Source organism: Cydia strobilella, chromosome 17, assembly GCF_947568885.1.
Source record: "Cydia strobilella chromosome 17, ilCydStro3.1, whole genome shotgun sequence".
Taxonomy (NCBI): domain Eukaryota; kingdom Metazoa; phylum Arthropoda; class Insecta; order Lepidoptera; family Tortricidae; genus Cydia; species Cydia strobilella.
This window is the reverse complement of record NC_086057.1, coordinates 3,938,343-3,950,488: the sequence shown is the minus strand read 5'-3', so window position 1 is coordinate 3,950,488 and position 12,146 is coordinate 3,938,343. Positions and strand designations below refer to the sequence as shown.

The 12,146-nt window shown below is 38.3% G+C and overlaps 2 protein-coding genes across 9 annotated transcripts in view; one reads left to right on the top strand and one right to left on the bottom strand.

Moving 5' to 3' along the window:
* LOC134748806 (small conductance calcium-activated potassium channel protein) overlaps positions 1 to 12,146 on the top strand; it is a 246,757-nt gene that overhangs the window by 10,622 nt on the left and 223,989 nt on the right. The gene's annotated exons all lie outside the window — the stretch shown is intronic.
* LOC134749078 (uncharacterized protein K02A2.6-like) lies at positions 1,540 to 4,545 on the bottom strand. Its single transcript, XM_063683983.1, has 2 exons — positions 4,365 to 4,545; positions 1,540 to 4,034 (listed from the first exon to the last, which is right to left on the bottom strand). Exons 1-2 carry the CDS (start codon positions 4,543 to 4,545, stop codon positions 1,540 to 1,542), a joined length of 2,676 nt encoding a protein of 891 aa, XP_063540053.1.

Sequence of the window (12,146 nt, the reverse complement as noted above, 5' to 3'; positions counted from 1 at the left end):
TGTCCATAGCCATCCAGCGGGGTAATGCCGTGAGCATTATGGGCACTTTTGCACCGAAAGCGATAACGAACTGGTGTGACTGATTACCTCATGTAATTATGTAATCTTATAATTTACAATTATTTTAAAAACAACTATCTCAGTCTTTAGGAAAATATTGCGCCATGCCGACAAATTTTCAATGTCTATACGATTCTTTTGGTCAACTAATACATCATATATATTATGACGATACAAAAATAAAAGCGATAAATCACGCTGCAGGTGGTAGCTTGTTTGGACAACGCAGCGTGTTTCACGCACGGCACTCCGCCCATCCCCATAAACCCGCTTCTATCCGCGGCTTTGGAAATAAAAGTCCCGGTTTGATGTTTCAATGCTATTTAATGTGAAGATAAAGCGCTGTTTCAAATGTTTGTGATTAGATTGGGAGTGAGAAAACGAGCTAGAGAGGTCGGCCTCAAAATATTTGTAGCATTTCTTACGAGTAGTAACACAACTACTTTTACAGCCGTATTTAAAATTAGTTCCTACTCGTAAAATAGGTATTTTTTTCTGAAGCAGTTGTGTATGATTAATTATTCAACGATTTGTCTTTGGATCGATGGATGACAACTATGACAAGCTAGTTTATAGAATTATATTCTGGAAAAGCTTACTTGTGTGCCACAGCGTGATTTATTTATTTTACTACACCAGGGGCCGTATTCTGATTGTAATAATAGGTTATGAGTTTTGTTTCCGGCTGAAGAAATGTCACTTCTGACACTGACAAATTATATCCAAAACAATACTAGTGGCTCTGTGAGCTCCACACCTCGCGATACCCCATGACTCCGCCAGTTTGAACAATTTCCATAAATTGAATCAAAAAATTTTTTACATAACTGTAATCGGCACACAAAATTTCACAAAAATCGGTCGAGAAATGCGTCCTGTAGAGAACATCCGGACAAATGAAACAATTTTTGACCAACCTGAAATGGTGACCTTTCTTTTTGGTTCTTCGGTCAATTGTATAATTTAACCTGTTATTACAATACGCCAATACGCTTCCAGGGGCCCGTTTCTCAAAAGTTTGTAACTTGTAATACAAGTGGAAGTCCCATTCTAACAAAAGCTGTCAAAAAGTGACATCCGCTTGTATTACAAGTGACAATTATTAAGCTTTTTAGAAACGGGCCCCAGGTATTTTTACACATAGGTAGCCAAAAAAAGGCACTAGTTTATGAGCCTCAAAAGTGCTTAGGTACAGAATGTTTAGCATTAAGTGCGAATACGCTGTTTTACGTCGGAATTCACGAGAATAAAGTAAAAGTAAGCCACCGATAATAGCCGCAGCGTGAAAATGCTTGCGACAATGATAAAGAATTTGCATTTTTATGTAATCATAATTTATATTAATAATAACATATGTAAATGTTTACGTTATTTTATTGAATGACATTGACACGAGTGACAAGACAATTCACTCTTTCTTCAGTGGCCGTAGGTCTCATATATAACACAAAATAGGTATAACACCTCCGTCGCAAATCTCTAAGATCGGTCTTCTGCATCTTGAATTGGTATTACGGTGCACAACATCTGGTCTATGTGTCTCTTCCAAGTATCTCCAGAATCCATCCTTATCTCGTAATGGAGCCGACCTAGAGTTTTAGTTACAGTTCCAAATTGCCATTTATTACGTCCGTTAGTATAATCTCTAGCTTGAACCCTCTGGCCAACGGTAAATGAGCGCACGATGCGGTTTTCTTCAGATCTTTCGGGCCTTGCCCCCACATCTTCCCCCCTGGTCTTGAACTGCACGTGCAACATGTTTCTTATTGTTCTGCTAAACATAAGTTCATATGGGCTCTTGCCGGTTGTAGTACTCGGGGTTCTTAATAAGCGTTCCTTTACTGCTAGAATTTTGTCATGCAGATTACCTGGTTCAGCGTTCATGCAATTTAGAGTCTTTTTTATGGTCTGAACATATTTCTCGGCTTGCCCATTCGTAGCTGGATGGTACGGTGCGGATGTTTTATGTACTACTCCTTTTTCTTTAAGGTAGTTTTCGAACTCTGTTGAAATGAACTGACGTCCATTGTCAGAAACAAGTGTTAAGGGGAACCCAAACGTAAGAAAAATCTCATGTAATTTTCTGATACACCAAGAGCTGGTTGTCGTTTTGGTTGGGAAGATTTCAACCCATTTGGTGTAAGCATCGACAACTATAAGCAATGACTGTCCCTTCAGAGGTCCCGCGAAATCAATATGGAGTCGCTGCCACGGGCCTGTCGGAGGCTCCCAGTGGTGTAGTGTAACCGGTGGAGGCTCGTTTTGGTGTAGCCGACACTCACGACAGTTTCTAACCATCTCTTCTAAGTCCTTGTCCATATTTTTCCAGTAGACGTAGCCTCGTGCTAGTAATTTCATCCTCACCATACCGAGGTGTCCCGAGTGTAACTCATCTAATACCCGTTTTCTCAGCGCTACAGGTATCATGACTCGCACTCCCTTTAAGAGACATCCATCTTGAATAGTAAGTTCATTATCATTGTAGCCATATCTGCGAACAGTCGTACCCGCCATCAACGCTTGTAACAGGCTGCTGTATTCGGTATCTTTTAAGGTTTCTTCAGCAATTTTCCCCCGGTCAACCGTGATTGTATTTATTTGATTTAGTTGAAATGCAGTATGTACATCAATTATATTGGGAGCTATTGTATCTACTGGGAATCTTGACAAATAGTCAGCATTGCTGTTATCGTTCGAAGTCCGGTACTCGATTGTGTAATTGAAGCCGGATAGAAAATGCGCGTAGTGGAAAAGCCTCATTGTGCTCATTGCTGGCAAAGTCTTGTGTGGATGAAAAATAGTAGTTAGTGGCTTGTGATCAGTCACAAGTATGAATTTTCGTCCGTAGCAATAGTGGAAGAACTTTTTAAGGCCCCAGAACAGCGATGTAGCTTCCTTGTCTATTTGGCTGTACTTTTTCTCGCTACTTGTTAATGAGCGGGATGCGAATGCTATAGGTCTATCAGAACCATCGGGTAAGCGGTGCGATAGAACAGCTCCAAGTCCCGTAGGTGATGCATCTGTAGCTAAAACCAGTGGATGTTCTGGATTGAAGTGGGTCAAAACCCTATCGCTGAGTATTTCTTTTTTGATCCTATTGAAACTTTCGTTACATTGGCGAGTCCACACGAAGTGTGCGTTTTTCTTAAGCAGGTTATTCAAAGGCGTAGATATTGAAGCTAAGTTCGGTATGAATTTGTTATAATAATTAGCCATGCCTAAAAAAATCCTTAATTCATTTACGTTACTGGGTGGTTTAGTATCTGTAATAGCCTTTACTTTGTTTTTATTTTTGTGTAAACCATTTTTATCTATAATATGTCCTAAATATTCGATGCTCGCCTTCATAAAATGGCATTTTTCTTTGTTAAGTTTCAAGTTGTTTTCGTTTAGTTTTTGTAATACTTGTCGTAGTCTAGCCAGCAGTTGTTTTTCTGTAGCTCCTTGGATGATGATGTCATCGAAAAAGCATTTAACGCCAGTGATTCCTTGTAGGAGTCGATCCATGAACTTTTGCCATAAATTTGGGGCTACTTTGACCCCAAACATGAGTCTGTTTACTTTAAAAGTTCCCTTGTGTGTGCTGAGGGTCTGCATCATGGCACTTTCTTCGTCCATCATCATGTGTAAATAGGCTTGGCTAAGGTCTAATGTACAGAACAACTCTCCGCCATTCATCTCTACAAGGATGTCTTCTATGATAGGGATGGGGTACTGTTCATCTTTAATGACTTTATTTAGGGTAACTTTATAATCTGCGCATAAGCGTATGCTACCGTTAGGTTTGACAATCGGTACAACAGGTGTTCCCCATTCTGAGTTGTCAATCTTTGTAATGACTCCTTGTTTACATAATCGTTCTATTTCGTCATCTACCTTATCCTTTAGCGCATATGGAATGCGTCTAGGTTTGACAAAGATTGGCGTTGAATTTTCATTCAAGGTGAGACGACCTTTGTAGTTAGGTATACAACCTAGGGTACCATCAAATACATTGGAATATTCAGACATAAGTTTTTCGACTTCTGGATGTGTTTCTAAGTTGACTTGATTGATATTGTCCATGTCAAATAGGTTTATTGCGCGTATCCATGTTCGACCAAAGATAGCGTCCAAGTCTTGCTTCATAATGTAAAGTTTTCCGTCAAAAATTTTATCCTTGTATTTGCATGTAACATAAGCTACGCCAAATGGTACGAAGACTTCCTTCGTATATGTTCTCATTGTAATTTTAGTTTTGTATATTTTACACCCTGTATTTAATTTCTTAAAATCCTTGTAAGACATGGACGACAGGGCCGCACCTGTATCTACTTCCATGACGGTGTCCCTGTTGTTGAGAGACACGTTTATCATGAACTTGTCTGTCCTACACGATTGTATCAAGTTCATATCCCAGGGTGTGTTGTCATCGACTGTTTCAGACGAGCTATCCACGTCGTGTTCTTCCGCAAGTTCATGTTCTATTTGTTTGCTGGCTTGCATAGATCGTAAACAAACTCGAGCAAGATGGCCTTTTCGTTTGCACTTGGTACATATGTCATTTATGCTTCGACACGTATTCGCTTGATGTTCTTGACTTCCGCAACGGAAACATTTCCCCTTTAAATCTTTAATCGAAAGAGGTTTGTTATCCATTTTACGTTTAAAATTATTGAATCCAGTTTTAATGAAGTGTTGATCTTTCGGTTCTTGCGTAGAGCAGTGTGCAGGCGACATGTAACTACTGTCCGATTTTGCCAGTTCGAGTGTAGTTGCATTTTTTACTACGTCTGTGAAACTTGATACTTTTACTTCCTGTAAGAGTTTTGTTCTTATATCGTTGTCGCGTAAACCTCTTATAAATTGTAGAGTAAGAAATTGATCGCAGATTGATTTCTTGCAGTGAATACACGAAAACTCGCAATCTTGACACAAACGTTTCAATTCAGAGGTATAAAGCATGACTGATTCATGTGTATCTTGTACTCGCGTAATAAATTTATGCTGGCAAGCCCATACGCTAGGCTTTGGATCTACATAATCTTTCAACATTTTGGCAATATGATTGAAATCCATTTCACATGGATCGTCGGGTGCACATAAGTCGTAGGCTTTTTGGTGTAAGTCTGGTGGTATAGAGCTTAAAAGCATTAGCGTCCGGGTTCTTGAATCTTCACAGATATTTAATTTCATGTATGTTTCCAACCTTCGTATGAAATTTGTGAAGTCTTCGCGATCATTGTATGGTTGAAATGTGATCTTGGGTCGGTGTACAGCCACGGACGTATTATCGCGCGTGCTTTCAAGACTCCGAGCGTGCTGCGATACCGACACGTAAGTTGAGGATGCATCGACAGCGGGGGTAGGGCGTGAGCCGTGTAACTTCAATTTTAATTGCAAAATACTTTCCTCTGTTGTGTGGCGTTGCTCGATTTCGGTTTCTATACTATCTGTTCGTGACTCTATTTCATTCTGGATGTTGTCAAACTTTTTCTCGTAATTTTCAAGGCTTGTAAGCCGTTGACATATTTCAAAGTCTGATGTTATGTGTAATTGTTGTAGTTGTTGGTCTAATTTTGTAAGTTGACCACGTACCGATGCCCGCAAGCGCGTAAAGCGTTCTAATTCCTCCATCCTCGTCGCCAGTTTTATGTATTCATAATTTATATTAATAATAACATATGTAAATGTTTACGTTATTTTATTGAATGACATTGACACGAGTGACAAGACAATTCACTCTTTCTTCAGTGGCCGTAGGTCTCATATATAACACAAAATAGGTATAACACATTGTATTTTAATTACATTGAAGATAACAAAAGACGTTTCTTGTTTGGACATAAGAAAATGTATTTTTATATTTCTGGCCTGTTTGTAAAGCGAAAGTGAACACAACACTACATACCTATATAGGTAGAGTGAGTAGCAATGGTATTATGGATATAATTATTTGTAAGGTGGTACTTCCCCAGATGGGCTGCTTGAGATTCAGCGAGATGACATTTCACCGTGCCCTACCTCTCTTTTGGTTGCAGTTTAAAGACATACCTATCCAGAGTCGGGTCCGGGTCCGGACTATCCTTGTTTGCTAAAATATATTTTTTACAATCACTCAACATCACCTACAGGTAACTTAAGTGTACCTAGGGTTTGCACGACGGAGTCGAAATGTATGAGAAGATCCGCGGATCCGGATCCAGATCTGGATAATTTCATACATTTCGGATCCGGATTGCAAACCCTGAATGTACCTAGTCGGCTCATAAGTTCTGTCATATACATAGTATCAAATAAAATCAAAAGTTTAAGTTTATTCCGTATAATTTGTACAGCGTTTGAAAGCTTATAAACTAGAGAATCTAAATGTATAACATTTATTCAAAATGACCGCCATAATTATCTACACAGGCTTGAAGTCTTCGTGGCCAGTCGTCAATGGATTCACGCACCACTTTCATGTCGATATTGGCCACTGCCGTAGCAAGAGATTTTTTCAGCGAGTCTAGATTTGCATGAGGTTTTGAGCACACCTTTTCCTCTAAATACTGCCATATTTTATAGTCTAAAGGATTAAGATCTGGGCTAGAGGAGGGCCAATCTTCATGCCGTATAAAGTCGATTTTATTGGAGGCGAGCCAGGCTTGTGTAGACTTTGCCTTATGGGCTGGAGCAGAGTCCTGCTGGAAAACCCAATGCTGGTTTAGAAACATCGTATGGGATAGTGGTTTCACAATATTAGTCAACACCGTGTCTTGGTACACTTTGGCACTAGTTTTTACTCCTTTCTCACAAAAATGCATACTAGTGACGCCCGCATAAGAAACTCCCAGCCAAACCATCACAGATGAAGGGTGATGACCTCTTTGAATACGGGAAATGCTATTAGACGCTTCTTAACTATTGCGAGCGTACACTCTATCATTTTGTTTATTACAGTTTTCTTCTATGTCAAAAATTTTCTCGTCCGAAAACAGTATACAACGGTGCTTATTTTTAGCGTACTTCTTCAATAAAGCTTTAGATCTTTTAAGCCTTAAAGCTTTAAGTCGACCATTGAGAAGATGGCCAGTTTTTCGTTTATAAGCACGAAGTCTCAGGTCTTGATTAAGCACTCTTTTCACCGTGTTTTTGCTCAAACCCATCTGGAGGGCCATAACTTTTTGTTTCCTAGCGGGATTTCTGGCAATGCGTGCCCTAATTGCTTGTACAACCGCTGGAGTCCTAGCTGTACGCGGACGACCGCTTCTTTTCTTGTCATTTAAACTAGAGACCTCACTGTATCTTTCTATGGTACGATACACAAATCTTAGAAAGAATTTTAAATTTTCAAGTAGCTTAAAAATTTTAGTCGGCGAGTGACCACAACGATATAGTGCAATTATTGCGGTACGGCTATCTTTAAGCGTCCACTCCATGTTGAAGAAAACAGAAAATTGCAAAATTATACTACTCAAATATTTAATAAAGATTCGAAATTCAAATGCAGAACGGTTTTTGTTTTAGGAGTTCCAAATTTAAATTTTAAAGGCCAGTGACAGAACTTATGAGCCGACTAGGTACCTAAATAAGTATACTTGTCTATACAGGGCAACTTGAAAGTGAGGAATCAAAGATTACAAGTACCTGGGGCCCGTTTATCAAAAGCTTGTAGCTTGTAATACAAGTGGAAGTCCCTTTTTGACAGGTTTTGTTAGAAAGGGACTTCCACTTGTATTACAAGCTACAAGCTTTTGATAAACGGGACCCTGCACTATAAATTATAGATGTACCTAAGCATGAGTAGTCTTAAATATCAAAATAATGTAACCATTTTTATATGCTCTTATAGCTTTATGTTTAGTATTGTACGGCGACAGTATCTAATGCTAACTAGTAATTGATGTGTTAATAATTAACGTCAAACCCGACAAATAAAATCAATAACCGCTCACGTAAATAAAAATTCATTCAGAAACTTGTGGCAAATCACGTTACCATTGTTGTTCTGTTTTCGAGTTCAAGATTTAGTTATGGAATGTTTGGTTTTGTGTTTAAAGCTATCTGGAGAATTTCGGGCAAACAACATGGGTTGTTTGAAAATATGAGTGCTCGGTAGGTAAATATTGGCGTTTAGTTCTTTAAACATCCGCAACAATTCAATGTCACTAATGTTTAATGAAATTTTCTTGTTTCACTCCTAATATTATTTTATGTATCTTCAATATACCATAGATTTCAAACATTTATAAAAATCCGCCGTTTTGTAGACTGGATCACCTGTTCTGGTTGTAGTTCACCCTACGTATCATATGCATCAAAATTAGGAAAACCTGAATATACTCTTATTTAGGGTTGACATAATATGAAAAACCGACCATTACGCAAAAAACGGCAAAAAAATCAAGTTTGTTGTATTGGAGCCCCACTTAAATGCATGCATGCATGTTCGCTTTTCGGATAGTATCTTAGTTTAGGTTGTAGTGCATAGTGCATAGCATAATTATATTATATAAATGTTTTTAAATGAAATAGTTTAGTTTAGTTAGTTAGTAGCATACGACTTATCTGAGCTAACTTGGTCTAAACAATTATCCTGCCATTGTGAAACACCAGCAATGTCCAAAGCAAACCTAACTTAAGGCAAACGCTGCCCATTATCTTAATGTGATAATTACGTTACCAATTAAACTTTAGATTGGATTCCCAGTATTACACGCTCTCTGGAGTGCTTGCTTCCGCAAGAATTTACACCTGGACGGCGATTATGGTTTAATAATTTGATAAGGTTTTGATTTTTCATCCGACCTTGAGTCAAGCCAGGCATCAATAAGTGCAAGCGAGATGCCTAACGAGACGACGACTGATTGCATTTTCTGCATACCAGTTAGCGTTAGCTAGCTAATGACATGACTCAAGGACCTATCAAAACAAGAAATATAAACAAATTGTTATATCAGAATCAGCCCTCTTGGTTATACAGGAATTTACATCTGCGTCTAACTGCTGTAGGTATCCTTGTAACCAACTAATGTACCCTTAGGACATGAAAGGGGCGGATTAGTTTAGATGTAAAACAAAAGATGTCCCTCCTATTCATACTCGAAAGTTAGTATCTACCTACTAGTTAATATCTATCTACCTAAGTTAGTATCTATCTATCTACCTGTTTAGCAACGCATTCGTTGTGATATACAGGATACCCCTTGCAAGCAAATTAAATTATGACGGATATTTATGTATATATACCTAATTTTGATCAAATAAATATTTTGCATTGCAGGTAGGCACACTTACCTAGGCCTAGTTTTTGGGCTTATCATGTTGTTATTTATTTTTATTTTATTACTCTAATAAATAAGTATATGATGTATGTGTGCGATCATATGCACATCATTTACTTCATTATTTATTATCGAAAATTCCATGTACCTTGTAGCCGGCTAACTGGAGCGGTAGAAAATGAAAACTAGGTCCTTAAAGTAACACAATATAATAGTAAAAATATGTACAATAATAAATTAAACTAATTTCTGTCAGTACGAGAGTCAAAACCAATAAAATATCGTCACTGGCCTTAACGTTTTCGAATTCCAATCTTCGTCGAGCCGAACGATGAATTCCGGCAGCGGGTGCTACTGCGGGCTACGCGGGCTCACCTCACCAGGCGCAAGCAGATAAAAACTTCAGGAGCGAATATCCAGAAAATAAGTAGCTTCAATCATGCATCTTCAGTTTTAAACCAAAAGAAAGGGCTGCATTAAGCGAGGTTTAGACTAGCAAGAACTTGTATGCAATTTTCATTACATTGCGGTATCTGATTACCTTAGTAGTCAGCAATGTAACGTAAATTGCATGCAAGTTCTTGCTAGTCTAAACCTCGCTTTAGACTCAACCCTCGTTAATACTGTTAATACAAATCAAGCATTGTCGCATTAAATAAATAAAATCAAAGTTGTGTTATTTGCAACAAAATTCCAGCAGAAAATTGATGAGAAAAAACAAAAGACGGGCGTATGGCTTTGTTTTTTTTTTACAACTGGCTGCACTATGCAGGTTTGCCATGTTACAACCTATGTACTAAACTGGAAGCACTAGCAACGTAACAACGTAACAACGCGCATTGTACTCAACTGAGTGCAATGTTTACCAAGGCGCTTTGGTGCGTAAATATTTTATTTCCTAAATTAATTTTGGTACACTTAATAGCAGGCACTTGCTGCCTATTGAACCTTTTACGACTAAGTAATTCGAAATACTTTTTTTATTACCACTTCGTTAAACCATAATATTATATATTTAGCATGCGTGTGTCCCTGCGTTGACCCAGTTACTTATTGACGTGTCGTTTATAATCTGTCAATCACTTATTGGTAATAGTAAATTATTGAGTTTTAAAGTAAGCGCTGTTATAGGTCTATCTATTAGGTTAAATGGGAAGAAGTTAAGTTATCTGATGCTCAGCTACGGAATGGTTGAAGGTTTGACTGCATGAAGCTAATTTGTATTATGTTAAATTGTAACCTTCTTATAAAATAAAACTATGAAAACGGATTATATCGCGTATATTGAATTTATAATACATCCCGACGCCATTGCGACGGCGAGGCCATTGAGATTAAGAAATATCCATACTTTAATAGGGAAGATGGCTTTTCTCTACCACCAGCTTGGGATCCTGTAGTCCATCTGATAAAGGAGCAAGCGAGACATAGACTGTGAGACCTTAGTGTTGGATGATGCTGGACATTCTGATGTTTTGAAAAGATGTGTCCCGCCGAGTTTGTTGCCGGTCCCATATTGGGATACCCTCCTACAATTTAGGAGGGAATTAAATCTTCTCGGGTCCGTGGTGTAGGGTTGGAGCCGGCGTAGTTTTTATCGCGTATATATATATATCTTTACTTGAAAAATAATTATAGTGTATAACTAGCCTTATGAACCGATTTTGCATGTACAACCAGCCTTAAAGTTTGTAGTCTATGATTGTTCATTATTTTAGTATGTGGGTATTTTTGCACTTTGTAATTTTTCCTCAGTCACCCGTTGACCACGAACGCTGTAAAGAGTTCGAAACGTCGGGATGTATTATAAATTCAATATACGCGATATAATCCGTTTTCATAGTTTTATTTCATGAGTAACTATCGCGGTAACCGAAGACAATATTTTGTAACCTTCTTAGTTATATAACTTAGTGTCATAAGTAAGTACCTAAATCAAAATCTGTTTAGGCTTTTTTTGAAAATTCTCCCACTAAACCTGAGTTAAGTACCACCTAATCACAATGTAGATTCTTATAAATTGACATTAATGTAATTTGTACTGTATCTAATCTATGAGCAAGTGTGATAAAAATAAACTTTTCACCTCCATAAGCAACAAATAATCAAAGGTTAACTGCAAGAAATCCCTTACAGGGATAAGTTCGCCTTTGTACTGCCTGTCCTGTGTCATATTTATGTTTTTATGTTTTCTACAATAAAGAGTTTCTATACATACATACATAATCTACTTTAAACCATGGTAACAGTTTTTTTTTTTTGTTTAGTTTGAACCCGCGACCAACGGAGTCCGGATTGCAAGTTGCACGCTCTTAATAATAACAACAAAATATATTAAACATGATATAACGGCCCAGTTACGAGGTTTCTATTAAATGTAAAATAAACGCGGCCATCGATCTGTGCCGGCGGCAGCCCTTTATTTGAAGCTCCAAGAATAATCGATAGCGGCCTACTGGCTAACCTTTTTACTAAATTACTTTGAAGGGCTGAACACAGATCAGGTATATAGGAATAGCAGGGCAATTTCTTAACTTTAAAGGTTCGGCTCGGATGAAGTGCGGTCCATACCATACGTCTGTATTGAAAATTGAAGCAGCCGCGGTCCACCGCGTGTTCGTGTCGACGTCGCTGGCAAACAAACACACGACTTATCTATTTAGCTCTACCCGTATCTTTGTAGCCTATGGACGCCTGCAAATCCAGAGGTGTTATTTACATGCGCGATGCCGACCGTAACACTCCGCAGCCTCGTTGAGCTCTGGCAACCTTACTCACCGGCAGGAACACAACACTATGAGTAGTGTTATTTGGCTGCGGTTTTCACTTCCATTACATTTT

Excerpts from the sequence above, each read along its gene's own strand:
- LOC134749078 (XM_063683983.1), bottom strand. The coding sequence starts at position 4,545 with ATGCAAGCCAGCAAACAAATAGAACATGAACTTGCGGAAGAACACGAC. Across the intron at positions 4,035-4,364 it reads CGTCATGGAAGTAGATACAG|GTTGTATACCTAACTACAAA; the intron begins GTGCGGCCCTGT and ends ATGGTACCCTAG.